At 40.2% G+C, this 15,663-nt stretch overlaps 1 protein-coding gene across 1 annotated transcript in view; it reads right to left on the reverse strand.

Moving 5' to 3' along the window:
* The window catches only part of pdgfd.S (platelet derived growth factor D S homeolog), a 131,725-nt gene that overhangs the window by 14,922 nt on the left and 101,140 nt on the right, over window positions 1-15,663 (reverse strand). Inside the window, exon 6 of the mRNA XM_018250312.2 lies at window positions 2,306-2,504. Coding sequence (XP_018105801.1) covers window positions 2,306-2,504 — 199 coding nt within the window. The remainder of the gene's footprint in view (window positions 1-2,305; window positions 2,505-15,663) is intronic.

Genomic DNA, 15,663 nt, shown 5'->3' on the forward strand with positions numbered 1-15,663 from the left:
AAAATGGTTATGGGTTTAATCCAATATTAATTAATTAAAATGTCTAAACATGACTAGCCTTTGTTTATCAGATAAGAATATCTGGCCTGGGGAAGGTGTGATGTGTTTATAGAACCAGTAGGAAAAACCATGACTAATGAATATAATATAATTTGTCTACTATGGTCTCGTTAGGATCTATGGTCATTAAATTCTTGGTCCAGTCCATAGTCACATAATGTAATAAAAAAAAAACTCAAGCTGTGTCCTGCTAAAGGACATGCCTGAGGAAGGAGGGAGTGTCCAGTTACCGGATGCCCCTGAAGTCTGTAATAAATAGTCAGCTCTTCTGGTTAAGAACTGGATTTACTCTGTCAGACCAATTTCATCCCATTTGTTTTTCCCCTTTCCTAGGATCAGAAGATTCTATATTTGGCACACCAAGGATAATTCCACATACAGTAGTCATTTGGATCAAATAAAGTGCAGGTTTATTTAAAGGGGATGTAAAGGCAAAAAAATAAAATCCCATTTTTACTTTCGTTAATGAAAAAGAAACTCCAATATACTTTAACTAAAAAATGTGTACCATTTTTATAAAAAAGCTGACTGTATGCAGGGAAATTCTCACTTCATTTACTGCTGTGGATAGGAATTGTCAGACAGTCAGTCCCTAACTGCTGAGCAGGGAAACAATCATACTTATGAACAGCAGGGGGAGCCCCCGCCTTACTTCCCAGCCATGCAGAACTCAAGCAGCTTTGTTTATGACGATCCCTAAGCAGCCCAGACCACACTGAGCATGTGCACAGTCTTAGTCTTGCAAAGATGTTTAACAAAGTTACAAGATGGTGACCCCCTGTGGCCAACTTAGTCAGTATATGTCCAACCACTTACTGCAGCAATGCAGGGCTATTGTCTCTTTCCTAAATATGCTTTATTTGAAATCCTATTTTTCAAATTTCAGTATGATGTTGATTGGCTTATCTGCAGCTTAATTGGCTGAACGTTCTCCTACATTTGCTGCTAATGAGAATCACAATGCTGTAATGCCTTTGTTCTCTGCTTTGTGTTACTATTCCTTGTTTTTAAAGGTTCTGTTTTAAGGTTCTACGTGTATTTTATGGTAATCGCTATTGCTTCTCTTGTTAACTTTAATATGAGACAGAAGTACATTTCAGGGTCAACTTTTTTTGTATTTATTTTATGCCTAGAATCAGATGTAACCATTTGTCAATGATGATGAATCGGCATCTCTGGTAAGAAAGGTACGAAGTGCCACTGACCTACATTCTGTGTTTACACATATGGAAGAATTAATTGTGTCCTCGTCCCTTGGCTGCGCCCTTCTGCCCCATCCCCTGCTGTTACCCCATCACACTCCACACCATCCCTCTGCTACATCATCTTCTTCATGATACTCAGCCCCTGGGAACTATGGGCCCTGGGTGACTGATTCAATAGACAGCAAAGGGGTTTAAAGTGGACCCGTCACCCAGACATAAAAATCTGTATAGTAAAAGTCCTTCTTAAATTAAATATGAAATCCAATTTCTTTTTTTTTATTAAAGCATTCATAGCTGTTGTAAGCTCATTTAAAAATATCAGCTGTCAATCAAATATTGCCTACCCCGCCTCTATGCCTAGGCATAGAGGCGGGGCAAGCAATTACTTTCACTTTCCATTCAGCACTTCCTAGATGTCACCGATCTCCCTACATTCCCCCAGCTCTCTTAACGATTTAATTGTGTAACCAGTGCATGGGGATGGACATTGGGTCCCTTTCCCCTGGTGCACAAACAAGATTCTGAGATAATACAAGGCTTGCCTTAACAACTAGGGATGTAGCGAACCGCCGATAATGTGTTCGCGAACGCCGTTCGCGAACACCGGCAAAAATTGCGAACAGTTCGCGAACAGTTCGCGAACTTCGAACATCCGAAAATCGTTCGATTCGAACGATCGAAGGATTTTAATCGTTCGATCGAACGAAAATCGTTCGATTTTAGCGATCGAATGGTCGAACGATTTTGACGTGAACGCCTATTGGCGAACGTCGCGCGACGTTCGCGAACTTGCGGCGGACGCGAACAAGTTCGCCGGCGAACAGTCCGCGACATCCCTATTAACAACAATGTCCACAAAATGACTCCTACCTGCTTGCTATAATTATGAATTCCCAGACTGAAGGAAACAATATTCAAATAATTTATACAGTGTAATTAAAGTTCATTTTGCTTGACTAACATGATAAATTAGGATTTGGATAATTTTGTTTGGGTGACGGGTCCCCTTTAATGCATGTTTTTTGTTGTTGCATTCTCACCTTTTGATTTTTTTTCTTGAAAAGTTCTCCCCCGGAACTGAGCTGTATCTGTATAGAGATTTTCTAGATCCGCCTGCCATGATTCGGGATTGAAATGTTTCAGTACCTCTTCAACTGTGTCAAACTGGGCAATAGTTTGGTCCAGTGCTTCAGCAGTAACGGTGGAATCGGTCACTGACAGTGAGTGATAGGACAGTTCCTAGAAACGAAACATATCATGTCAATTAAAAACGTATATTATTAAATAAAAGTTGATTATTTTAACAAGTGTTTGTAAAAGCCAGATTTTGGTTTGCAAATAATTACACTCTATTCCTAATTTACCATCACCAATATTTATATTCCAATAACAAGAGTGGAAATGGAGTAAGTATATTATTTATTACTTCATTTTAATAACCAGGTTAAACCACTGTTAAAAGAACAGTAACACCAAAAGATATAAGTGTTTTAAAGTAATGAAAATAAAAATATAATATACTGTTGTGCTGCCCTGCCCTGGTAAATCTGGTGTATTTGCTTTAGAAACACAACTATAGTTTATATGAACAAGCTGCTGTGTAGCCATGGGGGCAGCCAATCATGCACATGATACACAGTAGATAACAGGTAAATTCTGAATAACACACAGCAGCTTGTTTATATAAACTACAGTAGAGTTTCTGGAACAAACACACCAGTTTTACTAGTGCAGGGCAACAGCACATTATATTTAATTTACTTTCATTTTTTTGGTGTTACTGTTCCTTTAAATTAAAGGTGTAAACTTCCGGCTCTTCTGAAAGGAGGCCAGCTAAATGGACTGTAGAGAGAACCCACCATAACAAATAGTTTTTGCCTTTCAGCTCTGGGGACCTGTGTTGATTTCGATGTTGGTACTGCAACTATTTTGTATTTGCTTTGGTTCTGTCCACACTCCAAGAACATACAGGCAGATTAATTGACTCCTGATGAAAATAACCAGATAGTGTTGTGTGAATGTGATAGGGTAGTATCTAGCATACCTGCGAGGACAACAATCCTTAACAGAACAGAACAAGCATATAAAATATAGGTAGAATGTGCTCTATGTATTATTATTGTAATGGTCTATTCAACCTATCTTTGGGTTTACTGAAGTCTGGCACATTTATTGCCCAATGCAAAACAAATTACCAAGTGCTCAAGATTTACTTTCCCCTATCAATGCCATTTAATGCTCTCATGTAAAGTTTATGGACTATAACACAAATTTCTTTTACCTTTTTGAAGATTCAATCAAAAAATTGTGAAACCGCAGAAAAATTCACCAAACAAATTGGCGTCAATGAGAGACCAAAATCACAATGTGGTTATGTCACCTTTAGCTCTGAAATAGCATATACTTTGCCTTATCTTGTTAAATAAGCTCCTTTTCACTATGCTACAACTCTTTCCATTTTGCCAGTTTCTTCCAAACACTGTGCCTGGAGAGATCCTTAGATAGACAGGGAGAGGGTTGAGGAGAGCTCCAATCCCTTTGGTTGATGGTTTGGTTGACATAATGTTTTTTGTGTTTTTCCCCAAAAAACAGTCATAAAAACAAATGTGAAGTCTTCATTCAGACCAGTGAAGCAATTGATCTAATTTTGGCATTCCAAAATAGCTTTCAATCTTTTAAACTAGCTGTTGTTAGACATTTTTTGTTCAAGCCCCAATTGATGGTCCAGCATATGGCCAGAACCCAAGTCTTTAGCATGGTTCAAAGAATAAGTACAGATATAGGAAGCTATTCAATCAGTCATTACTCATGTTAACATCTCAGACACCTGAGCTTTCAAGGGCATCTAGGAGAGCAGATTATTCCCAAATCTCACCTTAACTGGTCTTCAGGCTGAGGCACACCAGGCAATGCTCTGGTAGGGAAGGAGGCAGCTACACAATTTGGGATCCAATGCAACAAAGCATTATACAATGCTCCATTTGTATTCTAGGGACTTTCCCCTGTACCTACAGATTCACACTCTAGAATACAAACAAAGCACTGCTGCTAGCTTCTCTGAGGAGCCTCTTATTGAACATAAAGACACAGGGGCAGATTCACTAAAGGGTGAAATGGCCGTCGCTAGCGACAATTCTCCAGAAATCTCATCCGCAGGGACATCGCCAATTCACAAACAGGCGTAGAGGACGTCTCGCTAACGAACAAGACCATCGATATCGTTCATTTGCGCCCTATCGCCAGGTAACTTTTCAATCTGGCAAATGGTCATTACTTTCACTAAGATGCAAATTTTACTGAATGTTACCTCTTTCACCAGAGCTTACTTCGCCACCTCAGACCTGGTGAACGGATAAAATTAAGCTCGATCTTCCTCAATCTTATGTCATTGACATCATATGCATTGCGCCAAAATGCATTAAAATTTCAAAAAAAAAAACCTGGCGACTTTTCCTTTTTTTTAAAGCGGGATTGCCTTCAAAGGTCCAAACTATTAAAGCTTTAAGTGTGTGGAATGTTTTAAAACTAATTTGAGGGGCATGCAACATTTGTTTAGGGGTGGGCTCATGTCTAGGGCTTTAGAGGATCTCTTCTATCTTTATTATGGCTCATTGGAGATGTGTTTGAAAAAGTGGCCACTTCAAGCATTTGCACCAGCCTTACTATTAAAGACGTCCATATAACTTAGGTACCCATCCTTTTCAAATTAACCTAAACACAAGAGTGCTAGCAAAGTTTTGCTAGACAGAAATGAACGCTAGCGAAAATTTGCTATGAAATGCTCGCAAAGCCAAAGTAATGCTAGCAAATATTCATCAGCGTTCGGCTGCCGAGATGCAACTTTGCATATGACTGAATTAGAATAGTGGTAATAAATTTGTGCCTCGCGAAGTGACGCGGAGTTTGCGAATTTGCACCACAGATTGACCCATGCATTTGCAATATGTGCTTGCCATAAACCATATTTAGGTGGCTACAGCAACCACTCTCAGCTTTGCTTTATTCTATCCTACTCAGTTGAATGACTGCACACAAGAGCTATTTATTCAGTGGAATGCAGCGAAACGGACAGTGATTGATGCAGATTTTACTCCCATGAATTCTAATCAGTGGAGATCCAACAAGATAGACTAATACCTGATATTCATTCACCTTTTCCCTCCCCTGTAGACTACACATAGGGACTTTAGCAGGAACAGAAAAGTCTTTAACCCTTTTCCTACATAGGATAACATTCCCGATTTGGAGACACAACCGCAAATAAAGCAACCCTGGATTTATGAGAGCAGCAAATCCTATTAAGATCAAAGGGATAACAACTATATTTGACAAGCAACGTAGCAGACACTGTAGGAAAAGGATTTCCTTACATTTCATTTATTTATTTTTGACCTCCAGTACGTTTCAGATTCCTTATGGCCATTGGCAGCATTGCATGTTGTTAAGTTGTTATTAAAAATAAAGAGATAAATAAAATGTGCAATTAATAAATATATTGACTCATCACAACAAAATATATTGCATGCTCCCAAAAGACATCCACAGGCTATTGCACGGGACAGCATGGGAGGCAGCTGCATGACTGGCCGTACATCTGTCTAAGCAGTTTCTGCCAAAGACGCTGATGCAATTGACATCTGACATCAAGCTCTCTTTGGATTGTTTTGTACATTGTACTGATCCTATTTGTGATGCCAAAATCAGAATGGAAACAATCTATTTATATAGCTCTAAGAAAACTCAGTGTAGAGTTACCGGCCCTTGGAGAAAGTAACCTTCTAAATACATATAGTATGTATATACTTTCTCTATGAAGGACTCTACCTTATGCTAAGGCCCCATGGAATACAAATAACTGCTCCTATCGCCCTCGAATTTATGTAAGAAATTGTTGTGGATCAAACCAAGAAATTATTTTGTAGGGCAGTGGTGTTAATTCAACCACCACATCTAGGGCAGCTTCTGTGAAGAGAAAATTAAAGACTGATGCTAAGGTTCCCTATCCCCAACCCATAACATCATGAACAATAGAGTTGCTCCTCAGATTCATATGAAACTCCTGTTGCTACATCAAAGTGAAAGTCCCAACAATGTCCAACTTTGTGCAGCTTCTAAAATTTGCCAAAATGTGTTCCTCCTCTGGATTTCATTGGATCCAGCAAATGGTTGGAGGCAAATGTTGAGCACATCTCCATATTCCTCTTATTCCCTTGCATTTCAAATAATGTAATTTCTAGTGGCTTTCTCTTCTTCTCCCTTGAAATCACTGTGACCTTCAAGACAATGACAATGCCTACTGCAATTTGGTTACTTGTATCCTTCGTATAGCAATACATTCCTGCCATGTGAGTAATGAATAAACATTCTTCCTGTGTGCTACCCATTCTCTTAAGGGTCAGGCCACACGAGCAGATTCGGGGAGATTAGTCGCCAAATCGCCTCTTCTTCGGGGGGCAACAATCTCCCTGAACTGCCTTCCCCCTTCCCTCCGCAAGCTAAAATGAAAATTGCCTACAGCAATGCACACGCGGTGCTTTGTTTTCCGAAGTTGCCTCATCAGGAAACTTTAGGCGACTTCAGAAAATGAAGCGCCGCATGTGAATTGTCGCAGGAGATTTTAATTTTAGCCTGCGGAGGGCAGGGGGAAGGCAGTTCGGGGAGATTGTCGCCCCGAAGAAGAGGTGATTTGTTGCTGGGGCAATTAATCTCCCTGAATCTGCTCGTGTGGACTGACCTTAAGGGTCAGGGCACACAAGCAGATTCATGGAGATTAGTTGCCCAGCGACAAATCTCCTCTTCTTTGGGGCAACTAATCTCCCCGAACTGCCTCCCGTCAGTTAGAATGTAAATCAGTAGAGTTATGGCAATCAGTGTGCTTCATTTTCCGAAGTCAACCAAAGTTGCCTCATGAGGAAACTTCGGCTGACTTCGGAAAACGAATTGCATCGAGTGCCATCCTGCCGGCGATTTACATTTTAGCCGGCGGGAAGGCAGTTTGGGGGGATTAGTTGCTCCGAAGAAGAGGAGATTTGTCGCTGGGCAACTAATCTCCCTGAATCTGCCCTGACCCTAAAAGTGTTCCCCAAATTATACGCTGTTAATGTACTGTAGTGAATGTTTGCCACTCTGGTATCTAATGTATCTATCAGCAGGCACAATCATTAGGGCCAGATTTGTATCTGTGGTGCCCCTAGGCTAGCCGATGTCTGCCCCTTCCCTTACTTCCCATCCCTTGAGTGTGCACACATTCTACTTCTCTGGCTCTGAGACTTTGTATGCGACTGTCAAAACCTCTTGTGCTCCCCCAGTATGTGCCACAGTTGTAGAGAATGCTGCCCATAAAATTGTGCTGCCCTAGGCCAGGCCTTTGTGGCCTTTCTACAAATCTGGGCCTGACAATCATTCTGGAATTCTATGTTGTTTACAATTTGCACTCTTTTAGTAAAATAACCATTAAGGTTCTGCACAGGACAATGAATCTCTACCTAGAACCAATGAAAGCCCCATCCCTGAGCAATGGGGTCCAGGATGACCGTTGCAAAGAAATTAAATGTGCCTCCATATATGTTGGCATTTTAGAGAAACCAATAGAAAAAGATAATGACAAATCTGCAGAAAAACTGCATTATTTAAAAAAAAATCTGAAAATAATGGCTGATCTTACCAATAGCCAGGAGCAGCAAAATAGCTATTATTTTCTCTCAAGCTAAGTAGATTTACAGTTTATGACTCCATCACAGCAAGCAGCCGTATCATGGTAACATAGTTATTGAGGTTGAAAAAGAGGTGAAAAGTCCATAATGTTTAACCTTTGAAAGCCCTCTCTGTGCTGATGCAGAGAAGAAGAATTAAGGCACACAGCAGGCCAGCTACTGTTTAACAAGTCCTGCTGTGTGTGGGAGTCATGACAATATACTTTTGTAGCACTATTACTTGTACATTAAATAGCATATTAATCAGGTGCAATGATTTGCTGTCTGGTAGCCCTTTTTTTTCTAAAGTGTGGACAGATTAACTGAAATGTCCAAGGCCATAAGACACTAATCTAGTGTCATTGACAGGTATTGAACCCAAGTCTTCCTTAGTCTTCCTTGGAGTCTTCCTCAGAGTCCAGTCACTTAACCCTCCTTTCTTACAGCATGCAGAGCCAGTTCAAGTAGTATTTGTGCCCAAGGTAATACCGATTGATACCCACCAGCTTCCTTGCTCCCTACACAGAAAATTAAAGCAAAAGCTATATGGTTTAAAGGGGTTGTTCACCAATGTTGTTAAAGAAGTACTTCAGAGGCCTGCCCTTGGTAAAATGCTTTATAATCTATTCATAAATGACATTGACGTTGGCATTGTAAATATTGTCCCTGTTGATGATAATTTTGCAAAACTAGGTTCCACTCAATATGTTTCCACTTTGCAGGATGGTTTAAATACATTTAAAGGCTGGGCAGCAATTCCTTATTGGAGGAAAATTTGGGATTCATTTTGATAAGAAACTTTGTGGTGCTAGGTAATGTCATCCAGTGTCTGGTAAAGCTAATATAGAACCTATTGTATAATAAAATGGCATTGAGTAGAGAGATACGAGTATTTATAGGTCCCTGGCAAATGCCTCATCAAGGTTTGGGCAACAGGTCAACTGAAGTATTTGAATGAGTTAAAAAAGGTACAGAGATCACAACTAAACTGTAAAGGTTTTGCATATTTTGCATATTTTGTGAAATGTCAGGAGTTTCTCTCCTTTATGTTCTCATATTATCTATTAATAACCAAATGTGGATATTTTCCTGCATGCACTGTTATATTGTGGTTTTGGTACGGGTATACAGTATAAATGTGAGAGTCTGCATGGTTTTTATTCATGTTAAATGAATGTCAAATTCTTGATCCAGGGAATGTTTCCAATCTCCATTGGGGTCAGGAAGGATTTTTTTCCTTATTCAGGCATATTCGGCACTTGCTTCAGGCTGGGTTTTTTTATTGGCTAACAATAAAAAAAATACAGTGCAAGCTTTCAGAGTACCAAGGCCCCTTCACCAGGCAAAATACAAATGAAAGCTTTAATTTGTATTTTGCCTGACGAAGGGGCCTTGGTGCTTGTAATGTATTTTTTTTAATTGTTAGCCAATATAGGTATCACTTCTACAATACTTTTTGTATTTGTTTGTTCTTTTATTTGTTATTTTTGCTACTGGCTAACACGGTACCACAGTTTTTGTTTTGTGCTAATGATTTCAACATTTTTCTATAATAGCTTGTAATGACAAACTCGATTTTAAAGTTTCCATGTTATGTGCAAAGCAGAATGTGCTGCTAAATACTAATGATTAACATGTGGCCTGGACTGTAACTATATTTCATTGTTTGACATAACAATGATGCTGATGGGCAGCTGTAGCCATTACTATTTTTTGTATTTAGCTTTACAAATCAATGGGTTTCATGTATCATAGACGATGATAGATACTCCCAGACACAGAATTCTCATATAAAAACATATGCTGCTTAGAGAAGATAGCTTTACATAGGGCAGAACAGATTCATTTTGAGCATCTTAACAAGCAAGTCAGAATCAAAGTATTCGTGGCAGTAACTAGGCACCTTGCAGCCATACAGATGTGACAGATTAATTATCCTGCATACTTGTTTAATGCCCTGGGTGAATATCCACTAAATTTGTAATTTGGGACTCTTGTTAGGTGATGTTTATATATTTTAACTAATCCTTTTTCCCCTTTTGGACATGTGCCAGAGAAAGCCGTTGCTCCATTAACCATTACAGTTACTTGTAGAAAATATGGCCACATATAATTATTGAAACCTAAGAATAAAGGCAGGCAAAAAAACCTACAATCTCATCTATTTGCTGGTTACCCTTATGCTAACATAATGTGTGCATGTCAATGACTATAGTGGGCACATGAAGTGCACACATTCAGGAATTCTTGGATTTGGCCCCACATTTATTGAACAAAGCTCAGAGGTAGTCTAGAGTGAATTCTTGGTGTCTTGGTCATTAAATGCCGTAACCATTTTCAACAATCCTAAATCCCCAGCTGGAAGAGCTAAGTTTGTCTTCAACATAAGCAATCAACATAACAGGTGCAACTGAATAGACACAGACCCAACCATACACCTCTGATCCACAGGGACTGTTCTCTAAAATATGAGAATTGGGATTTTCTAATGCCAAAACCCACCCAGTCACACAGGGAAGGTTCATTTAGGAGAGAAATTTTGGTAGACAAAGTCCAAAGTTTTATTAATCTGCTCAACTGACCAAGATGATATATGCTTGCAGTTACTCTATGTTGAATTATACTTTATATACAACTTCTCACGGTGAGATAATAAATAGAGATAAAAATGGGATCCTATAAATAATCCTATCAAAAGAGAAGGGAGCTGAAAGGAAACATAATAGGCAAGAAACCAGCACCCAATATATTTTCAAGATTTATTATTGTTTTTGTGGCTACAAGAAGGTTATAAAGTAGATACATATCTAGCTGGAGGAGTATTGCATTTTAAGCTAAAGCTTAGAGCTTGTATTTCTCTCAACTTGACCACAAATGTAACAGTAGTTCTGTCAATCAGACATTGTACCAGTATGAACTACAGACCCATCATAGTTACATAGTTACATAGTTACATAGTTAAATTGGGTTGAAAAAAGACAAAGTCCATCAAGTTCAACCCCTCCAAATGAAAACCCAGCATCCATACACACTCCCCTCCCTACTTTTAATTAAATTCTATATACCCATATCTATACTAACTATAGAGTTTAGTATCACAATAGCCTTTGATATTATGTCTGTCCAAGAAATCATCCAAGCCATTCTTAAAGGCATTAACTGAATCAGCCATCACAACATCACCCGGCAGTGCATTCCACAACCTCACTGTCCTGACTGTGAAGAACCCTCTACGTTGCTTCAAATGAAAGTTCTTTTCTTCTAGTCTAAAGGGGTGGCCTCTGGTACGGTGATCCACTTTATGGGTAAAAAGGTCCCCCCATCAGATTTAAAAAAGTGAGATATTTAATTCACATAAACTTCTGTTAGTAACACAGTAGCAGAAGATGTTCTCTAAGATAAGCCAACTGATCTTGTTTCTGTTGAAGTTTTATCAACACATATCAACACCCTAAAAACTGATAAAACAAATTAGAGGACTATACATTTCTGCACTAGTGCAGTATTTTAACCAGTTATATTTGTAGCCAACATTCCAAATCATTTCCCTCAATTCATTGTGAATTCCAACTGCTGGACAACTTTCCAAGGATTGGGGATCTGAGTAATATGTTAATAAGAAGATACTTGGGTATCCAATTTAAGGGATCTTATGGGCTTACCTCCTCATGATACAGAGAGCATTTTTTAAAATCATGTTTCTCTCATTTTATGACTACACAGATGTTTCAGGGAAATTGTAGAATGGCAATGTAGTGCTCGTAATGCTTCAGAATGGTCCCAGTAAAAAGAAAAAATATTTGACTGTTTTTGGACAAAGTTTCAAGCCTCTACATTTAAAATAAAGCATGTGCTAGAACTTAGATCAGCCTTATATGGACATTAAACTATGTAACTGTGATATTTGGAAGTTCACTTCACTTAGATCTATAGATGAGATTTAGTGATGGGCGAATTTGCGCCGTTTCGCTTCGCCGAAAAATTCGCGAAACGGCGCCGGCGTCTCGAATTTTCGCGACTTTATTCGCTGGCGGCGAATCGCGCAAATTCGCCGCGAATTCGCGCCTGGCGAATAAATTCGCCCATCACTAATGAGATTTAATTGGCTTTTCAAAAGAACGGTATAAAAAATCCCAATCCTAGGAATAAACACAATTGTGTAGAGATAATAAGGTGTAGAAAACACTATGCAATTATGTTTATTTCTTCATTGAATGTAGAGTGTGCTCAGCCGGCAAATCATTACTAGAGATTAAACTGCATCTTAGCCATGTTTGTAGAAACCCCAATTCTACAACATGGTACAAGAGACTTTACAAGTCTAAATACATCAATTTCTAATGAACACTTTTAGAAGGTCCCTCTGTGAAGAGTAACCGATATTCCACTTCTAATTCACACTATTCAGGCATATAGAGAACATTGGTGTGTGCAATTTGGATGGTTAGAAAGTTGTTAATGTATAATACATGTGCACACAAACATTGAACCTTTCATACAGTACCAGACTGACTGAACTGAGGAGTGCAAGCATGTAGCATGCAGGAATCTTTGGTCCTCAATACAACATGGCACTACAATAGCAAGTGACTCCAACATATTCAGCTCTCGCGCACCCTAACAAAATAAATGGTAAAGATACCTGGTGCTCAAAAGGTAGAGGCTCGGCAACGTGACTCAGAAACGTTACACTCCACATTAAACATGCAAGGCAGTCTTGCTTGCATCAATCCTGTTTGCCATTGGATTTTTTTCTATGGAACAACAATAGCAAGCAAATGCCCACTTCGGTGTCCAGTGTTGGTGGTTAGTGGAAGAAGACCGTATTTCACATTAAATATTGAGTTATTTCTTAAAATGTAGTCTGTTGGAGATGACTTTCCATAATTCGTAGATGTCTGGATAATGGGATTCTGCACCAGATTTAGTAGGGATAAGAGAAAGGTTAACTTTGTCAAAGGCAATAACAGAAATTGTGATGTTGGATCCACTAGCCTTTTAAATTGTTTGTTGGTCTGTGTAAAAAACATGCTTATGATTATGTGTTGGAAAACACAAAACAGGATTCAGGATTTAATGTGAAGTAAAGTTTTCTTCTTTTCACTGCCAACATTGAACACAGAAGTGTGCCAAAGTCTGCTTGCTATCTTTCTACCATTGCCAATGGCATGAGGCATTATGCTGGGACCAATGAAGCAGATAGATAATTGACTTATGAAAGCCTGATGTTTACTATAGAGGAAGGGGCTCCCATAAATGACAGGCATGCTAAGTGGCAAACAGTACTTCTGGATGCCCTTTTATTTTTAATTTAATTAAATGCGAGTTTCTATACAAAATTTTGCAGATATGTTCTTAAAAATGGCTGTGAACATGCTTTTTAGGGTATAAGAATTGCTTAAATACAGGTATGGGATCTGTTATCTTGAAACTCATTATCTGAAAATCTCCAAATTATGGAAAAGCCATCTCCCATAGACTCCATTACAATGAAATATTTCACATTTTAAAAATTATTTCCTTTTTCTCTGTAATAATAAAACAGAACCTTGTACTTGATCCAAACTAAGATATAATTAATCTTTCTTGGAGGCAAACCCAGTCTCTTGGGTTTATTTAATGTTTACATTTTTCTAGTAGACTTAAGGTATGAAGATCCAAATTACAGAAATATTTATTATCCGGAAACCCCCCGACAGACAGTGGTCCACCCAGGTAACAAAGGAGTTAATACCCAGGCCCTACTCTGTCCTGCATATATTTGGCGTAGTCGGCAGGATGCCACCTTTTCCCCGATGGTGGGGGATCCATGTGAGACTGGGAATACACTGCCAACCAGCAAAAGTATGCCAGACCCCTGGGTGTTGTGTCTGAATACCGGCCATATTGTGTGAGACGAAAGGGCAGAAGAGTATGCCAAAACCCCGGTTGGAGTTACGTGCTAGTGGCATAGTGCAGTGGGGCTGCTGACAGGAAGTGTGGCCAACTGCAGAGAAATAAAGCATACTACTAGTTGCCGGGACAAGGCTAAGCTGCTGTGGCCCAATAGTGACTGCACCGAGTGGAATATTGTGTATACCCTGACTATCTGTGGCACTGAAGTGTAGGGACAGTGAGAGGAGACTGTTCCCCGGGTACATAGAGCCATGTGGCACCAACATTTTGATGTCCGGAAGTGCACAGATAGCATGCAAATGATGTCAGATGGTGCAGCCTCTGACAGCAAAAGGGCAGGTTTGTAGGCGGGTCTTCCGGAGGAAGAAGACTACACCCAAGAGAAAAGATGTGGCTGCCTTTGTGTAGTTCAGAGTCTGAGGGTGAGGTCGCACCAGCAGCAGTATACAAGCCCTACCTAGATGTATCACCAAACATGTTGGCTCCCCCGAGTGACCATGGTGGAGAAGGGACTCCATGCAGCGAGAGTGAAGGCAGTGTTGCTGGATGGTCAACTCACAGCCCTTTGGGCCATCGCCTGGGTCATAATGCGGGGACCTGCTACGCCGGGGTGTTTGCTGAAAAGGTCATGATTGCAGCAGCCGATGGATCATCCCCGTATGTGGCCAGTGTGGTGCTGAGCTAAGCTGGGCCCTCCAAGACTTACATGCCAGGTGCACAGAATGCTGGCAGCAATGCTATTTGAGCCCCTTCTTAAGAAGACAGATTGAAGTGCTGTCTACATAAGCTTGGGCTATGTTTGTGGAGGTGCTACAAGCACTGGTCTGCAGTGTGCCAGTCTCGGCTGAGTTGGAGAAACGGCTGCAGCAACTGGGTCAAGATCCAGCTGCAAGAGGCAGGATTCAGGGGCACCTGTTTACAGTGGCAAAGGCCACAGCAGTAGTCGGCGCCGCTAAGCTATGGCAGTGGTCTGGCACCCTGCCATTCTCAAGTGGGCATAAGTTAGCCAGGGACCAGCATGGGCAACTGTAACCCCTACAAGGAGTAAGTTGGCACACTGGGGCTTATTTATCAACACTGGGCAAATTTACCAATGAGCTGTTACCTATAGCAACCAATCAGATTGCTGTATTCATTGTTCTTCTTGCAACTGGCTTGTAACTGGTAACAGCCCATGGACAGATTTGCCCAGTGTTGATAAATGAGCCCCAGTGTGTCCAACGGGATACCCACCATTCAGGGCCTGGCTTTGGCTGATAGTGCTGGTCAGGACCCAAGGAGGGGTGTCTGAGAGAGTGGGCCCCCCCCCGACTGTGTGCAGTCCAGTGGAAGGAAAAAGCTGAAGGACCAGGGGATAGAGCCCTATTGGTGAACTGCTGTACTGGTGTATGCCTTGAAGAATAAAGGAATTGTTTGACTGCACATCCCCTGCTGAGTCTCCTTCCAGGTGTTCCCCCACCCGATGGATGGTGGTCCATCCAGGTAACAAATGGTTAATACCCAGGCCCTACTCTGGCCCCTATTACAGGCAGGTTGAACAAACAATATTTGTGAAAAAAGAGCCTTGGGATCACATGAAATGCATTTAAATATTTTCTATTCCAAGAAACTGAACTTTTAGCTGCTGAAAGCAAAGTCTTCAGAAACTCAGACTCACACAGTTAAAAGTACATCCATCTAGTTTAAACTGAAGGGATGTATATTTTTCCTAATTATGCGATAGTATTTTAGGAATCATTAATTTCAGTTTAAGTCTACAAACTCACACAAGTAATAAACTGATATCAATTAGCCTCTGGATTGGTTCTACA

This window comes from Xenopus laevis, chromosome 2S, assembly GCF_017654675.1.
Source record: "Xenopus laevis strain J_2021 chromosome 2S, Xenopus_laevis_v10.1, whole genome shotgun sequence".
NCBI classification, from domain to species: Eukaryota; Metazoa; Chordata; class Amphibia; order Anura; family Pipidae; genus Xenopus; species Xenopus laevis.